The following is a 26620-nucleotide window of genomic DNA, read 5'->3' as shown; positions in this document are numbered from 1 at the left end:
TTTGGCCTTATGGAGCTCGATTCTACGCCAGCTTTTAATTTGCCCGGATGTGGGCATAAAGATTTGATAATGGTGATGATGGAGGAGTGAAAATGGTTAGTTGAGGTGGATGATGATTAGGGTAAAGGGAGTGACTAATATGCACTTGACTTGATATTGCAAGTAACATTTTCATATGGCTTGTTTTAAGAAGACATGATATAAAGGTTGGATTATTTTGAGATTAATAATAGGTGAGATTATTATAGGAAGATGAATAAAAGGTGGAATTATTCCCGTCAATTCTTTCAAAAATTTAACTAGAAAATTTAAAAAAACTCAATTGTCAATAGAGACAAACTCCCCTACTAATCGCCTAGCTCGATATCCATGTCCACGAGACTAGAAAGTCCACAACCCCACAAATGCAACGACTTTTTAAAATATTGGAACGACTCTTCCATTGTGTACGATGTAGGCCATTTATGTAGCACTAATTTCTCAATCTGTCCTTATTTCTATTTCGTCCTTTCACCATGTCCAATAGCCAATACTTTCATGTTCTTTCCATTTCCATTATGGTAATCATCATTTATTTATCCATTTTATTTTAAAATCAATTAAAAAAATGCTTTATAAGTAATTTAATCATAAACATCAAATACGAAATACAATTTTTACACTATATACTTATATTATAACAATAAACAACCCGACCCATCATTATAATTTATAACACGGTCTCAGTAAGATGAAATGTGCACCTTGGCCACCAGTCACCACCATATTATGTTTGTGATTTCACTCACCATCTTAGTAACAACATACTGTAATTTCATACTCATAATCTCTTTGAGTGTTACAATATGTGCAAGCAATTTTAATAATTTTTAAACTATTAGACAATTTATTATACATATAAGAATACTTCGTGAATTTTATCAAGTTTATTTAATTTGCCAGAGTCAGTCTTAGCCAATAAAGATCTTATGTCCCACCTTTGTGTCTCATTCTACGTCACACTTCATTTATATTCACTTTTTGATATTTAAGGAACTTAGTTTCAACATTAAACATAGTAAGGCCCTGTTCTTTTGGGACCAAACTTATAGGATTCGAATCGAATCGAACTTATAAGATCCGAATTGAATCGAATCAACTTATAGGATCTCAACTTAATCAACTTGTAGGATATGAACTTAACTAAACTTATAGGATCTCGAATCGAACTTATAAGATCTCGAATCGAATCGAATCGAACTTATAGGATCTCGAATCAAACTTAAATTAAGTGACGTATAGGATCTCGAATCAACTTATAGGATCTCGAATCGAATCGAATCAACTTATAGATCTCGAATCAACTTATAGATCTCGAATCGAATCAAGTTATATGATCTCAATCGAATCAACTTATAGGATCTCGAATCGAACTTATAGGATCTCGATTCGAATCGAATCAACTTATAGGATCCTCGAGTGAACTTAAATTAAGTGACTTCAAGTCCAAAAGAACAGGGCCTTAAGACCGCAAAGGTGGATTTCAATGGTTAAAACACTTAAACTTGGTGAAATTTTCCTAGGAGACTCAGGTTCAAGGCTGCCCAAAAGCAATCTCGTGGAGTATCCCCAGGTGGTTTATCTGGTACAATGATTACATAGGTAAGGGTTTAAATTGCCACTTTTACGTATTTCTCCTATATAAACTCCACTTGGCCATTTTGGTCTAAAGTAATAAAATGAGATCCCGTAACCATTTTACAGTTAAACGTGACTACTACTAGAAAACAAGTTATCATATACCGTAACACTAACTGTACTACTATGATTACATTTAATTATAAAATGATCATATATCTCGTCTAAAATTTCAAACGAAAAGTGACCGTCTTAAAATAAGAATTAAAATAAGAATTTGTGTATAAACCCATCCATCTAGACTTGTAAGTTTTTGTCCATGACCTATTTGTATCTAATAATCTGGAGGTGGGGCCATCAGAGGATCCGTTTCTTTCAATTTTATTGTCTTGTTATTATATTTCCTCACTAGGCACAAATATGTGGCCAAATACAACGGCGTAATTTGTGTTTTGAGAGATGCTTTCAAAATGGAAGAAGACTACTCGTATAACATACGGCATTTGAGGTGATACACTAACTAATACTTCCCCTATCCCGATCATTTGTTGTCCTTTTCTATATTAGGGTGTCTCAGTGAATTGTTGTCCTTTCTATTTTAAAAATGAACTTAATGAACAATTTGATCATTCACATCCAATTTGTTCCACTTATCATTTAATAATTGGCTCAATCCTCCTTCCTTGGTTTTTGTGCCAAAACAAAAGGATAACAATTGACCGGGACGGAGGGAGTATAAAAATCCTGTTTTCCTCTAACTAAAACTAAATAAATTGAGCTGGTGAACTCTAATTGATGATCAAAGTAAACTGAATCGAAGTAAACTCTTACTAAATAAAAAAAACAAGGTCTAAATGGAACAAATACAGTACTCCGTAATTGTTATTCTAAAATAAGTGGCCTATTACAAATTCTATTTACATTTCAGTCCTATAAGGCTACAATTATATGCTAGTGTTATACGAGTAACGAAAATATAAACAATACTAAATATTACTTATTTACCTATTTTATTTTTGGGTGTTATTCATTGTTCACTTGTGATCCATTAAGGACAATCACAAATAGATCTCTCTTATCTTCTTGGTTTTTTATAATATTTAGTAACAAAATAATTATTAAAAAAACTTTATTTTAATAATTATGTCAATATAATTAGTATGAACATTGACTATGATTTAAATATTAATTTAAAATATTTTACATTTTTAAAAACATATTTTTTTGATTAAAAAAATCGTTAAAAAAAGCGTTATGTATTTTGGAGATACATAAAATGTAACTATAGGTACAGATAATAATTACCATAAGTTAATAAAATATTTTGTCTAATTTTTTTCAAGTACATTTAACTAACTTAGCAAATACATTACATTAATAATAAACTAAAAATATAGATTTAATAGTTATTATAAATAATTATTATTTTAACTCAGATTGTACACATACATATAACAAAAGATCTACATATTTAACAAAGAGATGTATGTATCACAATGCTAATAGCAAGTGAATATGTATCAAGAGGTCATGAGTTCGAGACTTTTCGGCAATAACCGTCACAAGCATAAATCGCTAGTTATTAGTGCTCACTTATTTGTAGGACACAAAATGTGTAAGCTTTTAGAATCCATTTTTGAAATAATGGTCAAAAATAAAATATTTGTCGTTTTGGGTCGGTTTTGAAAATATTTGTCAAAATGGTGTCCACGTAGGCTCGGGATTTCTGGACCTAAAATACGCCACTACCAATGACGTGTTTATAATGAGTACGGAAAGAAACTTCATTAAAAAATGGACTAAAACAAACGCCATTGGGAATGGCGGGTTTCGGAGGGGGAAACACGCCACCCCTAATGGCGTGTCTTATGTAATTTTTTTTTTTTTTTTTAAGTTCAGTCAGTTGAGGAAAAAAATTGTTGTAAAAACACGCCACTACTAATGGCGTGTTTCCTTCACAAAACACGCCATTAGTAGTGGCGTGTTTCAGGTCTAAAAATCCCGAGCCTACGTGAGTACGTGGACACTATTTTGACAAATATTTTCAAAACCGACCCAAAACGACAAATATTTTATTTTTGACCATTATTTCAAAAATGGACTCAAGCTTTTAAGGTAAGGTTTATATAAAAGAGGATAAATGCGAAAGCATCTTAAATAGCATACTCCTCTAAAACAAAAAGAGTGACTGAGAGCTATCAATCATCTTTCTTCATCATCAACAATGGCTTCCTTAGTCAACTCTTACTCTTCCCTCTGTAATTCCCAAAAATTCGATATCCGTGATACTCGAACCCTAACCCAATTCAAGGCATGTCCCACTTCGATCAATTGCAAAATCTCCAGAAAATTCTCTTCTGGAATCGTTTGCAAAGCTGTTTCTGTTCAACCTCAATCCGCCATTGAAGGGCTTAACATCGCTGAAGATGTTTCTCAGGTCTGATTATTTTCTTAACTATTTGAATATGATTCTGAATTGGGTTTTTGATTTTGATTGAAATTGTTAGGTGTGTTTCTTCAATTGGGTTGTTTTTGCTCGTCATCAAAATGGTTTGGAATGATGATTCATGTTAGCTGACCTAAAAACATTTTGTCAAATTAGTGTTACAAATATTATTTTGGACAATTCTGTTGATTGATTAGTTTATGAAAGGTGTGACCTTTGCATTTTAGGAAATGAGAAACTTGTGGTTTTATCACTTCTGAATTTAATTGGTTATGATTTGAATTTTTTGGTATTGATTGAAATGTTAGTGTGTTTCTTCAATTGGGTTGTTTTTGCTCGTCATTTTGAGGTTGAGTTTTTGGGGTTTTGATTGGTATGGGTTGTTTTGAGATGAAACGGTTTCGAATGATGGTTCATGTTATCCGACTCCAAAACATTTGTCAAAACTGTGTTACAAATTTGTACTCCCTCCGGTCATTTGTTGTCGTCCTTTTCCATATTGGGGTAACTTGATGAACAATTTGATCATTTGCACTCAATTTGTTCCACTTGGCATTTAGTAATTGGCCCCTTCCTCTTTGTGCCAAAACCAAAGGACAACAATTGTCCGAGACGGAGGGAGTATATTTTTGGACAATTGTAATGGTGATTAGTTTTATGAAAGGTGTCACATTTGCATTTATGTGAAATGAGGAAATTGTGGGTTTATGACACTTGAATTTAATTTGGTTATGATAAGATTTTATTATTTGATTTGATTTAATTTTGGGTGCTTGTAAATTGATTGGAGACTGTTTTTCAGTGACATATGATTGGAATTTGAATCAATGGTCGAAGAATTTTCCCCATAATATTTGATTTCTTACATTTTATGACAGACTTCACTTTAAAAAAATTGGAAAAATTGGAAAATGATGAAAGAAAGCATATTTCGAAACAAATGTCGTTCTACTTTTTTGACTGCTTTGGAATTTTGAGGATTCAGCTATAGTGATATGGAGCCATATATCATTTCATAACCCGTAGAATGTTGAACGAACTCGGTATCACTGGAAAGAGAAAACTTATTAGAAGTTTATTAAATCGAATTTGAAACTAGACCTAAAACAAGACAATGAACATTACTAACTTGTATCTTCATTCTTCTCTACATTAGCTGGCTTGAGGTATCAATGTCCTTCTCATGTTATCCTTTGCGCTCATCATCAACTTACTAGAGAATTCTTTTGTTCGTCTTGGCTATGTGACAGCTGATTGGAAAAACACCAATGGTGTATCTTAACAATATCGTGGACGGATCTGTTGCAAACATTGCTGCTAAACTTGAGAGCATGGAGCCATGTTGCAGCGTCAAGGACAGGTAAAGAGGATGCACGATCTCTCTCTCTTTTCTTCGTGTCATTCTAACTGAATACCTGCCTTGTAATTTTGAAGGTGGCCTTACTTAAGTATTCATATTTCTCTCTGGCAAGTGTAATATGTCAGGCTGTGATTATTAAGCAAGTCTTGTTTTGTTGTCAACATTTCAAAAGTGTCTTAATCTGTAAAGGGAGCCTGTTGGTTTGTGTTTACATTTTCCAGGCTGAGATACAATAAGTATTCCAGCTATTTACGATAGCAAATGATATCTCATACTCCCTATCTTTCAGCGGATTAAATCCATTGACTTTTTTTTTTCTCCTCACTAAAAAAGTCAAATGGGGTCGAGTCAGTGAAATGGCGGTAGTAGTAATCTATTCTGTGCATATAGCCACAGGATTCTGATTCTTTCTGTTGTATTATATATCAGGATTGGTTACAGTATGGTTACTGATGCTGAGGAAAAGGGACTTATAACTGCTGGAAAGGTATTAATTTTGTTCTTTTCATCATTTCATCAATCCATCTTACGCTTGACATTATTGGACAGTTGGACATCGTTATTTGCGTATTGCATATTTCATCTCTTTGTTTTGTCATTTGGCTATTTTCAAATCACTCCTGATATAGTTTTCAGTTGCGATTATGTTATTCTTTAGGTTTGAGGAAAGGTAACATTTGAAATTCTGTACTCTGTGCTAACTGCACACTTCCTTTTACGCATAACAAATTTATTGTTTCAAGCATGGATTGAAATATGTTGTGAATGTGTTGATGTACGCGACTCTTGGGCATTTCCATTGTATGGTAGCCCAAGTAGAACCTCACCTGTAAAACAAACGATGCCACAGGCAAGAGTCTTTTAGGCACTTGGGTAATCTTAATGGAGTTGATTAGGCTCATATTTGGAAACAGCATGTATGTCTTTTCACCAGAAAGAAAAGGTTGCATACATCCGTCCCATCTTATCTTCCTGTAGATAAGAGTCTTCGAGGCACTTACAGTAACATCGTTGTTTGTTGATTGTTCATATGGTTGATTGCCAAGTTTAACATTGCCTTGCATGTTCCCTCGTAATAGTCCTCACATATCTTATTATCATATTTCAGAATTTGTATTCATTTAAATGTCTTTTCTTTTATTATTGTACATTGTGGTTTCTTCTGTTTTATTGGTTGAGTTTTTGTTGTTTGTTTATTTTTCTAATATATCGAAACCCTTTAGACTACACTAGTGGAGCCTACGAGTGGAAACACAGGCATTGGTCTTGCTTTTATAGCTGCTGCAAGAGGATACAAATTGATATTGACTATGCCAGCTTCTATGAGTATGGAGAGGAGAGTAATTTTGAAAGCATTTGGAGCTGAGCTAGTCTTGACTGACCCTGCTAAGGGTATGAAAGGAGCAGTCGAAAAGGCTGAAGAAATTTTAAGAAGTATCCCCGATTCTTACATGCTTCAACAATTTGACAATGCGGCTAATCCTAAGGTCTGGCTGTTTACATTTTCTCTCATTTAGTCATTTTCACTGTGGTTGGTAGCCATGAATCATACGGATATCTCTTATTACTTACATAAATTCTCTTATAAGAAGGTCTCATGATAATATTATTGTGGGATTGAGTAACTTTGATCACGTATCCGACCCATGTGACCTGACACTTCGACACTTCATTTTAGACCAAAAAATTGTAAACTTCGCGGAAAGTAACCGCATCCGACACTCCGACACCGTGTCGTGTCCGAAACTTGCAGGCGAGTCCGAGTAACATAGGATTGACCCATATGGGTAGTTATTCTTTGAGTTAGTGGGTTAGAGTGAGTATATGGTTGGGGATTATAGTTAAACAGGTTGGTCTTACGTTCCATTAACACGATACAATCTTACAAGAAATTGGTTGATTTACTAATATATTGTTGTTTTTATTTTTAATAGAACCTCTATGTCAAAGAAGTGATTCTATGAGATAATATTTGTCATATGTTTGATTGATGTGAACTTTTATTTCTGCTACTCCTGCAGATTCATTATGAGACAACAGGTCCTGAGATTTGGGAAGATACAAAAGGCAAAATTGACATTTTGGTTGCTGGCATAGGAACTGGAGGAACCATTACTGGAGTTGGTCGATTTCTTAAAGAGCGAAAACCTAGTGTAAAGGTATCAACGTCCTTTTTAGCGCCAATGGAATATACCTCTCAATTTCTTCCTATGATTATTTGAAACATTCAAATGTAAAATTTAAAAACACTAAAAAATACCGGGCACTCTACACCCATTTCCTTTCCTATTTTTTTCTTAAGCGTACTTAAGGTAGAGTGGGTGTGTATTTTGGTAGTTTACATCGCAAAAAGTAAGCTGCTATTTTTTTCGTTGTCTGTCTAACTGCTATGTATGCGTTTGTCCACCTACTTATTCTTTTCTTTTCCATTGATTAGATCATTGGTGTGGAGCCTACCGAAAGCAACATACTTTCAGGCGGAAAGCCCGGTAAGATGAAAACTTGTAGTGTATTGGATTTTAAACTTGTCCGCACAGAGACTGATAAGTCTTCATCTCGGTTGTATGTAGGCCCACACAAAATTCAAGGAATTGGAGCTGGTTTTGTTCCCAAGAACTTGGACGAGAGCATCCTTGATGAAGTTATTGAGGTGAAAATCTTCTTTAATGGAGTAGTGTAATTCATCTTGTACGGTGAACTGAACCAAAAATTCTCTTTCTTCTTCATCAATCGAATCACTTATATGTCTCGTATTTCTCAAAAAAGTGATTCGATTATAAAACTTGTGTTAGTTTATTTTTCTAAGTTCAGTTTTGAGGTTCTTTTTTGACAAGTTTAGTTTGAGGAATTGTGTCTCATTGCCAACATTTCTGAAGTTCTGATTACTGTGATCACCTCTTCTTTAGTTGTTACGAGTATTTAATTTTTTTGGACCATAGTTTCCCGATTGTAGGGAGCCTATCATGCATAATTTAATCCACCAAATAAAGCAGTGATTAATGTCTCTTAGACAAATTACTGGACTCCAACTACACAACAATTCTTTGCCTACAAGAATATGTAAATTCTTCGCCTTCCACGACACTCCTTGCACTCGTGAAAGTCATTTTATCACGGTATTATGCTTAACATTTCGCATGTCTTATAGCCATATATAGTCATGGTATTTTGTTCCATGTCTCTTACGGAGTATTGATTATGTAACCTGAGGGTCCTCTTGGATGTGTGATTTCTGTTTAACGGAGCTAACAGCTATTTTTTTCTCAGGTCTCTAGTGATGAATCTGTTGAAACTGCAAAGCAATTGGCCCTTAAAGAAGGCTTGTTGGTTAGTGCATTTTTTAAATTCCGTATTTCCTGCAATGGTAGTATTAAATTGGACGGTAGTAGATGTTAGCTTAGATTGGCTTAGTCAGCCTCAAAACTGTTCTCCTGAAAACTATTCTCGTGGCGCTGTTTACACCAAAGAATTAATGACATTTTATTATTCAAACCTTCAGTATTTTTCATACCCTTGTATCTTGCCAATTAACTGGGGTGTAATTTAATCGTTTTAAATGGATTGGGTTGGCTGAATATGGTTTGCATAAACCAAACTAATTTATGACATGGTTACATATATAAACATTGTATAATGGCCAGTTTGGAATTTAATTTTTTTGAGATATTTAATTTTTAATTTTGCTGTTTGGTCCAGGTCGGAATTTCCTCTGGCGCTGCTGCTGCAGCTGCAATCAAGGTCGGCAAAAGGCCTGAAAATGCAGGAAAGCTTATCGCTGTAAGACCCTTAATCTCTGAAACTTTTGTTCTTGAAATATTCTTTTACTCTTCTCTCTCGTGCGCTAAAATCTCTTCTATCAAAATTTTGACATTAATGAACCACGAATATACCCTCTAAGCACTTGGATAAAATGGTAAGGAGCCTGGCTTATCCAAGGGTCTACCTTAACCAGAGGTCCTGAGTTCGGTTCCTACGGATGCAGCAGTGCTAAAATTCTGCTACTAAGCTTTAAAGAGCTATAAACCCCTTATGATTCCTAGTTTATATCCGGCAACATATTTTTACTCGTTCTGTCGAAGGTTCTTGCATACGCAGAAGTTGAGGGGTCAGGTGTACTGATAACCTTTTTTTGTTTTGCAAACATAGAAAAGCTATCTTTTGGATGATCCATAATAACAATTGATCTCGTGTCAACCAAGAACTCGCCTTTTAATATCTCTTGGTCAGATTGCGGTGCGGAAGGCTATTTGAAATAAAAAACATTCTACTTAGATCCATTTTTATTAAAGCTTTCAACCCAAACCTGTTTTTGGTAAAATCTGTCACAGAATCGTGTTTTCCCTCAACATCTTTTACTGTTATGGGCTGCAGGTTGTGTTCCCAAGCTTTGGAGAACGATACTTATCATCAGTCCTTTTCCAGTCTATCCGTGAGGAGTGCGAACAAATGAAGCCAGAGTAATTAGAATTTGCCAAAGAACCCACCCTTCGGTTTCTGGCTTATTTCTAAGGGCACTTGGATCACATTCACATTGGAACCAAGTCCGGATGTATTTCACGTTATTTAGTCTTTTTTGGGGGTTTGATTTCTACCCTTAACATCGACAGTTCTCAGAGTTCCTTGTGAGCTGTGATGATTCTTGTTAGCGGAATTTGGGACTAAAGTTTTGTTGATGTGTTTGTATTATTTGACATCAACAATGAGCAATAATATATCCAATGTGTCATGTTATGTTTTTGTAGACGACTCGAGGTTGAGGAAACTTGTGTAATACCGTTTCACCCTGATATTATTAGGTGATTTTTCAATTTAGAATTGTGACAATTTATCCTAAACATTCGAACCTCCTGATGTCTTTAGGTATCGAAGATAATCTTAATATTTTGCGCGAGAAAATTATTACTCGGTATTACATTCACTCTACTGTAGTTCTGATGTCCCGCTCCATGCATTTGAGGCTTGATTGACTCGATTATTTCACGTTCTTTCAGTATCATATATTCTTATATTTTGTATTATGACAAAATCAACTCGCCACGTTGATTAAATAGATAACACACGGGATCTGGCATGAAATTCTCGTTCCAGATCCGTACAAAATTACTGTCAATTTATTATTATACGGTGACACTACATACAACCTTAGTTAGAACATTTTTCTCGTCTCAAGGAAGATTATTGTTCTACGGAGTATATACTCATATGTATTCCGTATATATAATTTGAGACATAAGTGAAAAACGATTTTATATAAGACTCGAAAACCGAAAACGGGTAGCCCATGCAAAAAAAGGAAGGTACTCCGTAGTAAGTAAGTGGTAACTGGATTTTGGAGTGTCAAGGTGTCATATTGTTTCCCGAAGACGTAAACTCGAACTCTAATTGCGACAACTCGTGTTCTTCTTCATCACCGCTATTTTTATTGGTATTTTTCTCTTTTTCTCCTTTTAATTCTTTATTTAATTTAATTTGATTGATTATTTAATTGGTATTTTGGTAATACAAGCTTGGTATAATTATTCCTGTTAATCATGTAATCATCACAAAATCAAATTCTCCGGTATTTGGTTTCCGACTTAACGTTATGCTGCAAAACCCTAATTTTGAATTTTAGGGAAATAGAGATTTTGAATCATTGTGATAATATTATGGTGTAGAGTTTTATGTTGTGTTTGATTTCTGTGATAATACTATGGTATAGAGTTTAGGGTTTTGAATTGGCGATTTTCTCGTTCTCAAATATCAAGTTTTCGAAGTCGTACCCCTCTTTTTGTGCAATAGAGGAGTATTTTAATGAAATGTAAAGAATCCGTTAAATGAGAGGGTCATAAATTTTGGCTACGACCTCAGAAAGTAGTGATTTTTTTTTGTTCAAATTCACAATTTTATATTTTTGAACTGAAAAAAAAAATCACAGCTTTCTCAACTCGTAGCCAAAGGTTAATTTTATTCAAAATGCGTGCAATTAGCATACTAAATTGTTCAGAGTTTCTTGTCTGTGTGGGGAAAACAGTTTAGAAGGTGATCATTGCTAATTTGCTATCATCTAAATTAGTGTTAGAAATATGTGGCTGGATCTATTTCATGCTTACAACCGTCTTAAGAAAGACCTACCAGAGAGTTTTATTTTTTTCCGCCATTGGCGTTGTAATTGTTTTAGTTTCTGAGGCCTACCGTCTGCTTGCCCCATTTGTTGGTGTCATCTAGAGTGGAGAATTTTAGCTTGATGGTCATGTCCGGTGACATAATTTTTGGAGTTTCATTACTTATAGAGCTTCCTTTTTTTTGCTGATGCCTTAGCTTTCTGTTGTGAGTAAATTTTTTGCTTAAGATGTTCTAATTTTAATCATACCACAATGATTCAAGGTAGGGGTGGTGGGAACAATACGATCACTTATCGGTGGTAGTGGGCATGGGGGTGGTAGCGGTGCGCGGCGGTGATGATTAGAATTAGTATAGTATCTTATTGTAGAAAACAATGTTTCTATAGAATTTGATTTAAGTTTGTTCCCTCTGTTATTATATGATGACATAATAACATAATAAATGCATAAAAATGTTAATAACCTTTAAATCTAGATTTGGCAAACATATGAGGTCGTGCCGGATTCGTGTTCATTTTACATGTTCTCAACTTTAACCTCAACCCAAACCCACAAGTTTAATGCCGGGCTTATGTCATGTTTTTGGGTCTTGTCAGTGTTTGCCATGTCTAAACACTTATGTAAAGAGGATAAGAATCATTTAAATAAATACATTATTTGTGCCAAATTCGTGTTTAGAGAGTTCAACCCAAACTCGAGGAAAATAAATCTCATATTATATTCGTGTTGACCAATGACATAAGTGAGTCATCAAAACTCAACTCAAACCCGCTAATTTCGTGTTGGGATCGTGCCGTGTCAATACTTGGCAGTCTATTTAAATTTTGTCCATTGTAAGATAGGCCCTTAAGTTTAACTTAAAGGGGTTGTGATCCATTCATCCTGGTAGTCTTTTCCATTGTACGGGTAAGTTTTGTAAATTTGGTTCTCTCAATTTCTCTCAATTAAAGCCTTTGTCTTTTATTGATTGTTGATCAGGTTTAATCAAAGTTTAGTTAATTTGTGATTGAGGGGATTAAATTGTTTCGATTTTTTTGTTCGGTTTCTGTTTAGCTTTGATCGTTTTAGCCCTAATTATATTTGATTACTGCCGAGCTCTTATTATTAAATAAATTGAGGGTTTTCTATTTGCTTTGAATCCCTTTGGGATTGTTTTCATGGTTGATATTCTGATAATCAAATTTTCTTATTGTTATTTTATACTTACGCTAGGTTTCATGTTGAGGGATTTTTGGGTAGGGAAAATCGATAAACTATGTTTTTGGGATCTACACCTTGCTACTAGCTAGCTCACGCCGATTGGAATAAAGGTTTTGAAGCATTTTCATGGTAAAATACTTGCCGTTTTTTCAAAGAAACACTTTCATTGAAACCTGATACAATAGCCTACAAGCTTAAGGTCTCGTGATCCCTCATAGTCAAATCTGTCTGTCAAAATTAGTTTTTTTTTTCTTCTCGTTGCAACTGGGTCTTAGTTTCTGAGGCCTACCGCCCGCTTCCCCCATTTGTTGGTGTCATCTAGAATGGAGAATTTTAGCTTGGTGGTTCTCTCTGGTGACGTAGCTCTTGGAGTTTCGTATAAAGCTACTTGTTATTTGATCAGTGGTGTGTCTTCTTCTGTTGCTGCACTATCGTTCAGTTGCGCTTTTATATTATTGTATGCACATTTGCACATCATTCAGATGAATATTTAGCTTAGTTTCTCCCATCATTTTTAATATGAAGAGAGATTTTTGCCTTGTGCTTAGGTTGTCATACTTGGCCTTTAATGTCCCAAAAAGGAAAATTTAGTTGATTCAAATGAACATATCAGATAAATGCGGGGAGTAACGAGTACCAACTTTTCGGTCTTGTTGCCTGACTTTGAGGCTGTACTTTGGTTTTTGAAACATTACAGTTTTCCTTTTAAATTCTAGATGGTGTGATCATTACTGCGGATATGTCTGGTTTTAGTTATTGATGCAAGGACATCCAATCATTCTTTACATACTACAACAGTGTTATCCCAATGCTTCGTTGGCTTCCGCCCTCTCACTTTTGCAAGCATAATGGAGGGTCAAAACCACAAAATTGTTGTTTTTTATGACCCATAGCGGAAATTGCATCGTGAAATGCATTGACATTCAGTTGCTTCATGATGCAAGAAGCATAGAGTTTTGTGAGACATTTTACTTTACGCCATCTTATCCAAGCCAAAGAATACAGAATCTTTGTTCCTACTAGAAGTGGAAATGCATTCTTTACATTATTTAATACTCCGCAATAATGATGCTCTCCAGGAAATTTGAAGATTTGAGGTTCGAAGTTATTAGTTACTAATCAGATGTCGGGATTTTCAAAGTTTGGTGCCCTTGCACCCAAAACAAAGAACGTGATAGTTGCAGGAGGCCTAACAGCATTTGTCTTTGGAGTGTACTTCTACACGATGAGAGCTGTCGGGGGTAGTGATGAACTTCAGGTGGCTATTGACAAGTTTGAAAACGAGAAACGCAAAGAAGAAGCCAAAGCTACTTAATCCACCTTACAAGATTGCGCACTTTTACTGATAGCAGCCCAGGGAATAAAGCATTTCAGCCATTCTGTATGTCCAGAAATCTCAGAGGTCGGAGTATTAAGTCTTTTCTTTTTCTGTTTTAATTGATTTGCCGGGAATGCTGAGGTGCTACGACATTGTTTATGTTGTTTCATACGGAGTAGTTCTTACTTCGTACTTGTAGGTTAACTATACTGGTATTGTATGATTGTTATTTTCAAACAAGAGGTACACTAATCTCGATCTGGATCGAGGATATTATCAATGGCTTTTGACCTAGCCAACTTTTGATTATTCATTTATTTCCCAAGCCTCTAGTGACTAAAAACTTGGAAAATCAACTCAAATTTCATATTTTAGGAGCTCTCGTACTCCAACTATGAAATCGGGGGTTCGATTCTTATCTGCAGCATGAGTGTGTGCTCCTTTAAACCAAAAAAAGAAGGGAAAGATCCGAAGATGTACATATTTGGTATGATGTTATTGAATTCCGGCCACATTGATTGCGATTTGCTGTGTTAGTTCCCTACTAACATTCCATGACCGTAGCTTATAATACCGTGATTGCATAATCAAGCATCACATCCCATGCCATCAAAAAAGTTTTTTTTTTTTTTTTTTTTTTTTTTGGTGTTGACCAGGAGTATCCCCTACCGACAACTAGGGCAATCTCCTTCGGGGTACTGAAGGCAATTTAATGGGTTGACCCCTCCCAAGTTTGGCTTTTTTCAATGCCATCAAAAAAGATTGAAATACATAAATCAATAGAAAACAGGGCAATACAGAGCATGTTGATCAACTCAAAAAATAGCTTCGAGAATCCGAGATGATTTATTTATTGAATTGGTTGGGGATATGATCATAGAAGAAGCCCTTCCAACTTCACAGACCATGATTAATACTCCGGATGGAGTTAAGGGATGAAAACGGTTAAATTGCACTTCGTGGACTATTGGACAAGAGCTTGAACTGCCGAAAAGAATAGGCATTGGTCTTGTCGTCATGAGAGCCATCGGAAAAATAATCCAACGTAGTATTGTCTGAGAGACGGTAAGATAGCTCTCTCCCGATATCTCAATATAAACAATAAACCCGTTGAGAATTATGACCTTGAGTAGCCCCGGCAAACAAGTCTGTCTTTTGAATTGGTATGGTCTGAGACTGAGGACAATTTCCGTGGCACTATTTCATTTTCCAAATCGAATACACATGGCTTCTCAAATCATAATATTTGAATGGGAAGATACACTATTGAAATTGGATTTTGAACAAAATGAGTAAAAAAACTGGATGAAGTGAAAGATAGACTCTCAAATAATTTTCGTCAGGGGCAGAATTAGGATTTGACCTAAGCAGGGACGAGAAAGTTCAGCAGGGACGAACGAGTAATAATATAAGAAAAACTCGAAAAAAACTCAAAAATTTCAAGTAAAATCTTTGAAATTTTCCTTCTCCAGCCGGGGCAAGCGCCCCTACTAGCCCTCCCCCAGCTCGGCCAATGATTTTAACAATCTTGTTCATCTTCAGCAATAACCATTCTACAAAGAGGGCTAGGGCCAAGTTTTTTCCGTCTAATTGCAGCGCGTTTACGAACAATTTCCATTTGATTTCTCCTCCTAACTTGCACCATAGCTTCCTCTTCAACAACAAATCTCCTCATTAGTACATTATCAGTCAATGATTTACCTCTAAAAATTCTCCGACCTTCTGTGCTATGTCTTGCACTCTGACTCCTCATTTCACGCGTAATAGCGCGTTGTGGAGACGTAAATGAACTCGATCTTGGATAACTGTAGCTCCTCCTAGGAGGAACATCAACATTGAACACCTCATTGTACGACGAAATGGGAGCACATAGACATACACTTGTGAAGGATGTTGCTATCCTTTGAGAAGTGCTTTTTCTAAGTTTTTGTTTGCCGTGATTCGAACTCGAGACCTCTGTGGATTCTATGGTTTTCCATAGGGTAGATTTTGCTGTTGTTGGTGATCTGAAGAGTATTTTCCATATTGTTGACATTTCTACTGCTCTTTGGTACCAAGGCTTTCTGGAACATGGTGCACAATTCATTGTAAATAACAAGATATAAACAATTCAAGCATATAGCAAATTTATTTATTTATATTATACTTCCGCTGTTCTATTGAATTGTTTACGTTTTTAAAAAATTTCTTCATATATTTTGAAAAACGTAATTAATTCAATGGAAACAGAGATAATATATACAGAGTAATAATTTAGAAAATTGAGAATGTATAATTGTCTAATTTTCGAGTTTTTTTTTTTTTTTTTTTAAAAAAAAAAAATTAACTTCTTGGGGACCAAGTTTGATTACTTTTCTGAAGAAAGCTAAGAAATTAAAAACGTGAAGACCATTAAGTGGTAGCTAATTCAACCTTACATCCATTGAATCGGTTATTGAGACGGGTCTCAAAAACCGGTAATTGGTAATTATAGCATTCAAACCGCTAAACTCATTCACGTCGATGTCACTAATTCATACAAAGAATAACAACAAACATGAAGAAAGTACTAATTCTCATTTATGACGAGTCATAAGCTTATGACGTCTCACAACCAGTTTAAATACTGATAAACAGGAAAAGTGGTTGTGAGACGTCAGAAGTATCTTTTCGTGACAAGTAAGAAAAACCGAAAAAAAGAAGTTGATACAAACCTTGTTTTAGATGTATTTGGTTCCTGCATGAACAGAACACACAGAAGAAAAAAGAGTCTTTGATAGCACAGCAATATCATTTGTTTACCTACATAAAGCAGAGAAACAAACACCAAAAGAATTCAAAGAAAAAGAAGAAATTAAAACTTGTTTATTTATTTAATTATTTCACTTTCACATGATTCTTTCTTTTCTTTATTGTTCTTAGATAAAAAAAAAAAGTATTCAATTAATTCAAATTCTTCAAAAGCTGGACAAACTAAAGTTGTACAGCTCTATACATCCTTTATCTTTTTTCTCCTTTCTTGGGGGAAGAAACCTTACAATATACTACCTTCATTTTACGTTATTCTCGCTGATCGAACACTTTTTCACGGTTTAATCGACTCTTAAAATAGAGTAAGTCTACTGTAAAACAGTTTTATATAATAGTAAAAACATTGCAAAACCCAATGTCAAAGACATTGCGGAAGTTATTTAAAATATTACTTGTGTAAAACGGTTTTATACCAGAATTATCAATAAGTAGACTATATAATCAGTTGTACTGGTTGTATAGATCAGAACCTGAGCTTTATAATAAATTACTTGAGCTTAGACTTACAAATTACGAGCTTTATTTGAAAAAATTCGAGCTCCATAATAAAAATATTGAACTTACAAAATTATGATGAAACTCAAAAATAATATATGTAAGCTCAATTAGATTTTAATTTTTGACATCAAAAATTTAAATTTAAAATAAAAAATTATAAAAGCTCGAAAAAAAATGTAAATAAGCTAAGTTAGATTTGTTATGGTTGTAGTATTTATGCAGAATTATTACTTAAAATATATGAGCGGAAGTAAAGGTAGATAATTTTTCGCGACAAACTGATATCATAAAGTAACTTATAACATTAGATTATAAAAACAAAACATGAAATAATAATTTGGAGAGTTGTGGATTACATTATGAATACTTTGGTGAAGGGTGGAAAGTATAGAAACCGTACCTTGCAAAATAGTTAATGATGATGGTCTCCAACACTTTTTTGCGAGTTTTTGTTGGCCACATGTAATCATCATCATATGTTGTTAAGATGAGAAGTAATAAAATAGTACAATCTTTCTCAAACAATTAGTGCACGTCGTTGATCGATTGAAATCAATGACTTTGTCATAAGTTTTGCGTTGGGACGTAACAGTCTTTGAAATGGTGTTTACTTGCTTAATTGGTAGAGACGGCCACATTATCACATGTCAACACCGACAGTGGCGGATCCAGAATCGATAGAGTGTGAGGTTAATTTACTACTCCATCCGTCCCGCTTTGTCCTTTTGTTTTGGCACAAAAACAGGAAAGAAACAATGATCAATTATTAAATGATAGGTGGAACAAATTAAGTGTGAATGATCAAATTATTCATCAAGTTCTTTCTTAAAATAGAAAAGACAACAACTCACTGAGACACCATAATATGGAAAAAGACAATAAATAACCGGAACAGAGGAAGTATATTATTGCTATATTTCTTTCTAATATGGGGTTTAAAAGACGTAAAATTTTCAAGTAATACAAATTTAACAATAAAAAACGTCAATTGTTCGGAAAGCTGTTTGGTCTTGAGACCCCACTACCATAAAGGTGGGAACACCACTGGTTGTCGGGACTTGGACATCGTCAACAATACCCAAAATTTTAAGTTTGTGCACATGCTTTGCGTCTATATGACCAAAACCTCAACACGGTAATAAGTAGTACTCGGTATTTTGGCAATGGGTCGGATTGGATCGGGTTTTACAAGATCCAAACCCGGACCACTTACTTATTGGATCACAGATCCATATCCATACCCGATCCATATCCAAGATTTTAAAATCCATCCCCGCTCCAAATCCATACCCGATCCACCATATAATCCAAAACCAAATCCGAAACTTGATTTAATTATATAAAAAATTAATCTTACATAACAAAATTAAAATTTCAAGTTCAATAAAACCTAAATTTTCAAAAATATCCAATTGGATCGAACTAAAACCTAAATTTTCAAAAATATCCAATTGGATCAGGTTCGAGTATAAATGGATCGGGTTTCCCAATAGTCGATTTGGATATAGGTTTTTTAAATAGTGGATCAAGGATGAGTTTTTAAAGGGTGGATTTGAATCGAATTTTTCGTTCGGTTTGATTCGGATTTGGTTCGGTTTGGATCATAATTGGCATCCCTAGGTACTTGTTTACGATCGTGCTCTGCAAACTTAGGTTTTAAAATCAATTAAAAAACAATTGATATTAAGGGGTAACAATGTTGTTAAAAGTAAAAACTCCATTCTTTGAAGTTTTAGTGAAGTACAAATAAACAAAATAAAAAAGACTCGAAAAATTTAATTGATTGCATTATATTTTCTACCAAAAAAGTGTATGACGACGAGGTCTAAGAATGTAATTTGCAAATTTAACCGGTAAAATCATCCTCTGAACATCAAAAACAAGGTAGAAAACCCCTTTTGTACTACACAACTGCGTGTAGAACTGTGATGTGCTTTTTCAGAAGTTCGCGGTAAATCATGGCAGATCAGTCTTGATTTGGTACACACTGGCGCAAGGCACATCATCAACTTCCTAATTGTTTGTAGAAACCTTCTAATCTAAGCAATGATAGAGGCAGTAAGTGCAGAAGCGTCTCCAAGAGTCTTCTTTGCACGCCAATATACAGCACTAGAGGTTTCTGATGTACCCGTCTGCATAATCAACATTAAATCATACACATAATTAGAACCTGATGTGGCCATTCAATCAGGACAATTGTATAAGATCTGGTTGCGAAATCATATTGCAACCGAATTGTCAAGGTTTTGAGGTTTGCCATGACCCATTTTGAGGTAAAATCCAACACATTTGTAGCGCATAGGGGTGTTAATGAGCCGAGACAGCTCGCGAGCAACTCGAGATCGGCTCGGTCAAAGCTCGATCAAAGCTCGGCTCGTGTGAGCTTGGCTCGGGCTCGGCTCGAGAGCTTAATGAGTCAAGCCGAGCAAACGCTGGCTCGACTCGAAAAGCTCGCGAGCGGCTCGAAGTTGTGTGATTAGTAAAGATATTGCTCATATTTATAAAAATATTTAATTATGATTATATTTTTGTATCACACATATCATATGGGCCAAATATTTTTACATATAACCTTCGAGCCTTGTTATTAAAAACATCGAAAGAAAAAAAAATTGATAAATTAACAATTATATATGGGCTAGATTTGAGCTCGAGCTCGCGTTAAAGCTCGCAAGCTTGATAACGAGCACATTTTTTTCAAGCTCGGGTAAGCTCGAGATCGGCTCGAGCTCGAATTTTGGTTCTTGAGCACAAGCCGAGCAAGGCCAAGCTCGGGCTCGGCTCGGCTCGTTAGCACCCCTAGAACTAGCGCAACAACTAGGATCACACCGCAATGACTGATTCCCATATCAATTATCAAGTCTAAATCCAAGATTTAATACCATGGTCAAAACCCACCTCTAATTTCCAAAACAAAATAGGTCTACTTGATTAAGGTGTATTTTGTTAAAAACAAAAAGGAGAAAATGAAAATAAAAATATAATTAAGAACTTACTTTCATCTCCATCGAATAGTAATCTCGCCATAGGCTGATGTCCTGGCTATATGTTGTAAGAGCGTATTCAAACAACTTCCTCGCATTAGCAACACTTTCTTTGTCACCAACTGACATCTCCAGCTCTAGGCAGTGTTTATATAAACCCAATCCTGGGTGAGGCAATGTAATAAGGCTGTAGAGGATAAGAAAAATAAAAAATTAGTTGACTCTTTTGATCTCCCTGTTACATGACGACGTACTTTATTTTTCATTAATTTTGATCATTTGTTACTTGGTTTCCATTTTTCATGGACCCCAAGACTTGCTATTTTTTTTGTTCTAGAATGTGAGGATTAAAGCAAAATGATTCACTAAACTCCGTCCGCTTCTTTTTATTTGAAGTAGGGTAATTGAATCTCACTGAATGCAATCATCTATGCAATTTTTCATTATAGGTCGGTCATCCACGGACTTGTTAACACAGGGTAAGGGTTACATACATCAACCCAACAACACTATAACACACTTGAGTTGAGACCAGTCCAGTTGTAGGTCAAAATGACAATATGACCATATCTCAGCATTGCCATGTTATAACAGAAATCCTCAGATACCTACCTATGTCTGACATTTCTTTAAAAGTTTGAGAAACATAAGTGGGCATAAAAGACAGCAACTGTAAGTTGTAACATTACTTTGCTTCCTCAAAAGATTTTCTATAGCGGGTGTAAGGGGTTACATGTAGACCGTCTTAAGTATTCAAAAACACACATAACTTGTTCTCGGGTAACCCATAAATAAGCCATGTGAAATTCCATTTAAAATGAAATGGGTCCGCAGAAATGGGTCTAGGATTCTAGGTGAACCTAAGGAGAGAACTCTTCATAAGCCTAAAGTAGGTTACTTCATAAGCCCCAAGTGGATTATACCCCATTTTTCAATGTAGGAAGACTAACACATAGATACACATAATACGAGGAATTTAAGAGGCCGTGGAAAGTTTGTAACAACATACCGCTTATACAACTCTCTTGCTTTATGAATTCCTTCCTTCTGATAAACAAATTTAACAATAGTAACCGGGAGAGAGAACCCATTATCTGTGCCACCATCTTTTGTAAGCAAAACAATACAGAGATCCAGCAACTTCCCAAAGTACTTCTTGTTATTTGCAAAGAAGTCAAGGGCCTGTACCATTAAATTGATATAATCAGGAACTCGCGCAATCAAACTTCCAATAAATTCAATGATAGTTTATGTCTGCAGAATAGAAAAAATGGACAATAAAGAAAGGAAAAACATATTAATAGTACAAATGACGCTGAAATACGCTCAAATTTCTATTATTCATTACTTAAAAACTTCTATGATAATAATATATTTATAAATAGTTAGGCAGAGCCAACTACGCAACTCAATACCATTATCGTAAATCTCAAACTAATTACCAACCTAACGCTGGTCAAGTACAGCCGTTCACTCAAAGGATCTTAAATGGAGAGCACTAACAGTTAGACACTCATTACAGGTCCTATGTGTAAGAAATGTAGGCATGTCGAAGCCACTGAACAATCAGCAAGTACAGCCATTATCCCTGTACACAGATAATACTTCCTCCATTCAACTCCACTCTACCTATTTCCATTTTCTACACTATTCACAAATACACATTCAATTTCGATTTTCTCTCAATACAGAAGTGAAAATATATTCATGTGTGATCTTGTTTAATTCGTCTTTACGAGTACATTAAAAATATCTAACTTTTATAATTTTTGCAAATACGTAGCTAACGATATTTACCGCGTAAAACACGCGTTGACAAACGTGAAAAAGCAAAGTGGTAGAGTGGAGTTGAATGGAGGAAGTATTTGCTTATCTCGTCCATGCTATTAGGCATGGTTACCGAATACGATCAGTATCCTACGAATCGCGAATTGTTAAAAGTGAATTCTATCATGTTGCTTACTGAAAATACATATAACACACATTCTATAAGAGCGAATCGCGAATTGGTAAGGACGTATTCATAGCGAATCCGGTAACCATGCGTATTAGGTACATGAAACCAGCGCTACACAATTAGCAAAAGATAGCATACTGTATATTTCAATGTGTGCAAGCCTTACAAACTTTTTAGATTCATGCAATAAAACTCAACATCACGAGAGAAGCATATGACAATTTAATATCTTTTATCTCAACAGAATTATGTTCTACTTTTGTCGAATATCCAAAGAAAACTTTAACATCATGCGAGAAACATATGACAAACATTCATTGTTTTATGATAAAGCCAACAGACGCATCAATATCAACATGGTAATTGCCTTTCTTTTGACAAACATATACAAACAAGGTAATTACATACCTTGAGCCACAAGTTCTCATCATCATAGACAGCTATGTTTTTCAGCATTTTTTTGAAGAGGTTGAAGACAGATGAAACAACATCTTTTGAAATAGCTCCAGATTTGGTAGCACACTTCATATGTTCGGTGACCCTGAGAACCCATAACTGTTTGGCATCTGAAAATTTTCGTTCACAGAAGTTCTCTGCTAACTTCAGTGCTTCATCAGTTTTATCCACATTAAGATAAAACATTATGTACAGACAAACAATATCTTCATTCAGACATCCCAAGGCTTCAGCTTTCCTGAAAACCCTCACAAGATGTGACACGTATGCGTCTGTGTGATCTGATACACCTGAAATCTCAGCATTTTGCTTTTCTTCTCCATTCGGATTGATGATGTCTATCAAAAAATTGATATACTTCTCAAACATACCAGCTGATGGTAAAGTATCAATAGCTTGTTCATATACCTAGACATAAGGAAAAATTTATGAATAGAAGCATATGCACGCGAAAAGAGTTCATTAGGCAAAACTGGGACAAGAATACATAACCCTTTTTTTCATGGTGAACTAACTATCGCATAGCTAAGCGTAAATTCGAACTAATAACGAGGCATGGAGATTCTTGGCAGTAAAAGTACAATACAACTACTACAAAAATGTCTCGTATTACATGTTGAAACTGCTGCAGAATTCCTCGATAAAAATTGTTTTAAAATTTTGCAAACAGAAAATTTCAGTTTTACCTGGCTATGAAGGAATCAATTCATAACCATCATAACATTTGAACCTATAAAGAGGATTCTTGTTAATGCGAAGTAAGGTGTGCACTGAGCTATATCCCTCACAATACTTTAGAGGTTTCCTCATTCTACTTTTGACAGAAAAGAAGACATTTAGATATCCATAGGTTACTTCATGAAAATGAAAGCACAAAGGGTTTTAAAAGCTTTTTGGATTTAGTTCATGATGATGAACCAAGGAACCCATGATACAAACAATCCCTCTGTAGATACAAGGCCAAAAAGAAACTTCACACATTTAATGATAGATAAACACAGATATAACGAAGCTTTTGAGCAAGTTATGAATCCAAGCAAGTTTTACTGTGTTAAACATCCCCAAATCAACTCTAAGAGCACAATTGACCGAGTCAATTTCTTTCACTTTTTTAACGTGCCCCAAATCAACTCTATTAACACCATTGACCAAGTCAGTTTCTTTCCTTCTTTACGTGATCACATGATTTCCATATAAACCACAAATACATTTCTTTACTAAGAAAATTATATCAAGGGGGTGACAAAAAGGCACACAGGTGAGACATTTACATATGAAAAGACAACACGAGGGTCGGACCTATTATACAAAACGAGAGTTTCAAAATAATGTAGGGGTACGAATACAATCTCCGGCACGAACTGTGATCTCCATCAAAGCCATTAAAGAACGTAAATTCAATGAAGATAACATCTCACGAAAAGAGAGAACTACTAAAGAAACACATACCTTAATAACTTCATCAGCCTGCAAACGTTCCTCTTCTTTGCTGATATCAAGAGTTTTAAGTGGGTCAGTTAGCTTGCATGTTGCAAGCCAAACCCAATAATCAGGCCCTCCTGAAAAATCTTTCCTCATGTCATCTAGTATCTCAGTTCGCACCCCTTCTAAATGCCCCAAATTTGTAGCTTCCACTATCTCAAGAAACCTTTTTCTCAGACTGAAACTAGACGGAAGAGCGTTGACTGCTTCTCTATACGTCTCTTGCAAAACAGTAACACAGAGTGTATCCCATTTATTATGATCTTTGTTTTGAACATCAGCTCCATTTTCATCATCAAGGGACATGAATAATTCTTCGTTCTCATCACGCCACTTCTTTTCTTCATTAAGTTTATCATCAACGACGAGTGTACTATTATCTTCACCTAGCATAATCTTACGTGTTTTTAACTTATTAAGGTGTGTAAGTATTAAACGTACACACTCCACCCAGAGATCTTCCGAATTCCGGCATGCTCTAAGACCACTTTGCATAAGCGATAATGCACTCTCAAAGTTCAAGTCATGATCATAAGCCCAAGCAGCAGCATAGACCCACACTGCAGGTACTTTAGGATGGAACCGCATCACTTCAGCCAAAGCCTTTTTCCAGTTAGCATAAAAATCAAAATTAGATTAGACGAAGGAATTTGCTGGATCATAAACCGTAACAAATACTTGGAAGGAAACATCAATCCTTGGACAATCATTCTCACAATGCCAGTCAGGTATAAAATCTCAGGGTGGACATCATCGAGCTTACATTTTCACACTAGCAACATACAAAGCTTCTTTCAGGCATAAACCCCAAACACCATCAAACTATAGTTCAGCTGAAACAATGGAATTAAAACAAAGTTCTGACACGGAAATGCAACCATTTTGTAGAGAATTTAAAGATTCACAGCGACCCTACTTTACTAGTCTAATGAGATAAAAACTATAAAACCACAACCTAAACCGAGCTTCAATGCTATGACTGAAACAACTACTGCTGAAATATTCAAACTGTAGCTTCCGTTTTCTGAAAAATAATTGAACAAAGCTCAAAACACTTGACACATCATTCTCAATCCACAATTGCAATAACTCATAACCGATAAATGAACATGATTCCAATCATCAAACAAAATTGTAGGCAAGTCTTACTTCCTAAACAACAACAGTAACAACAATTACTCATTCCGCCTCAATCATTTGTTTACCTTTGATTAAAATACTACTCACAGATAATACGAGTATAAAGGTAAACAAATGAGACAGAAACATGATAGTATACCTTCTTCATTCTACCATTTTTCTTCTCCTTACAATACTCCAAGTACTGAAACCAAAGCTCAAGATCGCCTTTAAACCGCATGGTCGCCTTTTGATAAAGATCAATAACACGACGAACACCAGCAAGGTCCGAAACCGAAGCTTTCTTCCTCTTCTTATCACCATTACCAATCGATTTCTTCCTCAATCTCCTATAGCGATCAAACTGCTTCTCATACTCGATGTATTCCAAGAAATCTTCTTTCAATGGACTTGGTCTGTGTATTCTGAACTCGAACTTTCGGCGTGTTTTGACGATTTCTCGGATCTCGCTTCGAGTGAATATGGCGCGTTTTTCTAGGTCTTCGAGTTCTGGAAGCATGCTCTCTAGACGGAGGTGAACTTTGTCCGCCATTGTTGCAGGGTTTCAAGGTTTCGGTGTGAGAGGACGGGGACAGGGTTTTAATCGTTTAGTTTTGGGGGTTAGGGTTTATCGCTGCTACTACGAGTATATTTTTCCGAGTACCCCGTATCGGTTAGTCTTTTGTTAGGACGGTTTTAACTTTTAAGTACGGATGTCAATGGATCGGGTTTGGGTTGGGTGAAGCCTCGTCCGTCATCCATCCGTCCTTTTAAAATCTCATCTAACCCGTCCGTCATCCGTGAAACATATCATCCATCATCCATTTATCATCCATGGATGAAACGGGTGATAAACGGGTGTTGTGTCATAATGTACCCCTCTCGTCCCAGTCCTAAATAACAAATTATCATCTATTTTTAAGAAGTACAAGATTTTAGTTTGAGGCTGGTTTATCACATCGGCACACTCAAATGTCTTATGTTTCTTCCCAAAATTTGTATGACTTTTTTAGTTGACCCAATGAACCGTCCATATGATTTACGAACGTTTTTTTTCCGAGACCCTAATACCCCGAAAATCGTGTATTATACACTGAAATTTGAGCCATTTTGGAGGTCGTACCAAATCATGTTACTTATCCTCCCAGCTTTTCTACCACGTATCTAGGCTCGCTTCATGAGTTACCGTATTTGATTCTCAACATTAAAGAAGAAGTATTCATCTATTTTTAGAAAAATACTTGTGTACTCCGGGAGGATGGTACTCCTCCCACTCAAAAGCAATTCAC

The 26620-nt window shown here is 35.4% G+C and overlaps 4 protein-coding genes across 4 annotated transcripts; 2 read left to right on the top strand and 2 right to left on the bottom strand.

The window, feature by feature from the left end:
* The first annotated feature begins 3721 nt into the window (after positions 1-3721).
* LOC141618850 (cysteine synthase, chloroplastic/chromoplastic-like) lies at positions 3722-10258 on the top strand. Its single transcript, XM_074435916.1, has 10 exons — positions 3722-4054; positions 5314-5423; positions 5853-5910; positions 6647-6910; positions 7445-7582; positions 7861-7912; positions 7994-8073; positions 8691-8750; positions 9120-9200; positions 9795-10258. Exons 1-10 carry the CDS (start codon positions 3842-3844, stop codon positions 9882-9884), a joined length of 1146 nt encoding a protein of 381 aa, XP_074292017.1. The 5' UTR covers positions 3722-3841; the 3' UTR covers positions 9885-10258.
* A 482-nt stretch (positions 10259-10740) lies between these two features.
* LOC141618848 (uncharacterized) lies at positions 10741-14185 on the top strand. Its single transcript, XM_074435915.1, has 2 exons — positions 10741-10848; positions 13807-14185. Exon 2 carries the CDS (start codon positions 13851-13853, stop codon positions 14040-14042), a length of 192 nt encoding a protein of 63 aa, XP_074292016.1. The 5' UTR covers positions 10741-10848; positions 13807-13850; the 3' UTR covers positions 14043-14185.
* A 1046-nt stretch (positions 14186-15231) lies between these two features.
* On the bottom strand, positions 15232-17885 carry LOC141618847 (uncharacterized). Its single transcript, XM_074435914.1, has 3 exons — positions 17734-17885; positions 16739-16826; positions 15232-16108 (listed from the first exon to the last, which is right to left on the bottom strand). The coding sequence occupies exons 1-3, from the start codon at positions 17807-17809 to the stop codon at positions 15565-15567; spliced, it is 708 nt and encodes a 235-aa protein (XP_074292015.1). The 5' UTR covers positions 17810-17885; the 3' UTR covers positions 15232-15564.
* A 1102-nt stretch (positions 17886-18987) lies between these two features.
* On the bottom strand, positions 18988-26020 carry LOC141618846 (uncharacterized). Its single transcript, XM_074435913.1, has 6 exons — positions 25492-26020; positions 24180-24815; positions 22683-23138; positions 21327-21499; positions 20330-20504; positions 18988-19465 (listed from the first exon to the last, which is right to left on the bottom strand). Exons 1-6 carry the CDS (start codon positions 25882-25884, stop codon positions 19373-19375), a joined length of 1926 nt encoding a protein of 641 aa, XP_074292014.1. The 5' UTR covers positions 25885-26020; the 3' UTR covers positions 18988-19372.
* Positions 26021-26620: the final 600 nt, after the last annotated feature.

Source organism: Silene latifolia, chromosome X (genome assembly GCF_048544455.1).
Source record: "Silene latifolia isolate original U9 population chromosome X, ASM4854445v1, whole genome shotgun sequence".
NCBI classification, from domain to species: Eukaryota; Viridiplantae; Streptophyta; class Magnoliopsida; order Caryophyllales; family Caryophyllaceae; genus Silene; species Silene latifolia.
This window is presented reverse-complemented; position numbering and strand designations above follow the sequence as displayed.

Bases quoted from the DNA above. Each gene is read 5' to 3' on its own strand.
- LOC141618850 (XM_074435916.1), top strand. From the start codon at position 3,842: ATGGCTTCCTTAGTCAACTCTTACTCTTCCCTCTGTAATTCCCAAAAA. The intron at 8,074-8,690 runs GTGAAAATCTTC...TTTTTTTCTCAG, and splicing joins TCCTTGATGAAGTTATTGAG to GTCTCTAGTGATGAATCTGT. The intron at 9,201-9,794 runs GTAAGACCCTTA...TATGGGCTGCAG, and splicing joins ATGCAGGAAAGCTTATCGCT to GTTGTGTTCCCAAGCTTTGG.
- LOC141618846 (XM_074435913.1), bottom strand. From the start codon at position 25,884: ATGGCGGACAAAGTTCACCTCCGTCTAGAGAGCATGCTTCCAGAACTC. The intron at 20,505-21,326 runs GTATGTTGTTAC...TATCCTCTACAG, and splicing joins GCAAGAGAGTTGTATAAGCG to CCTTATTACATTGCCTCACC. The intron at 19,466-20,329 runs GTAAGTTCTTAA...TTGATTATGCAG, and splicing joins ACTATTCGATGGAGATGAAA to ACGGGTACATCAGAAACCTC.
- LOC141618847 (XM_074435914.1), bottom strand. From the start codon at position 17,809: ATGATGATGATTACATGTGGCCAACAAAAACTCGCAAAAAAGTGTTGG. The intron at 16,827-17,733 runs GTACGGTTTCTA...TGCTTTATGTAG, and splicing joins ATCATTAACTATTTTGCAAG to GTAAACAAATGATATTGCTG. The intron at 16,109-16,738 runs GTTTGTATCAAC...ACCATGTTCCAG, and splicing joins CCAAATACATCTAAAACAAG to AAAGCCTTGGTACCAAAGAG.
- LOC141618848 (XM_074435915.1), top strand. From the start codon at position 13,851: ATGTCGGGATTTTCAAAGTTTGGTGCCCTTGCACCCAAAACAAAGAAC.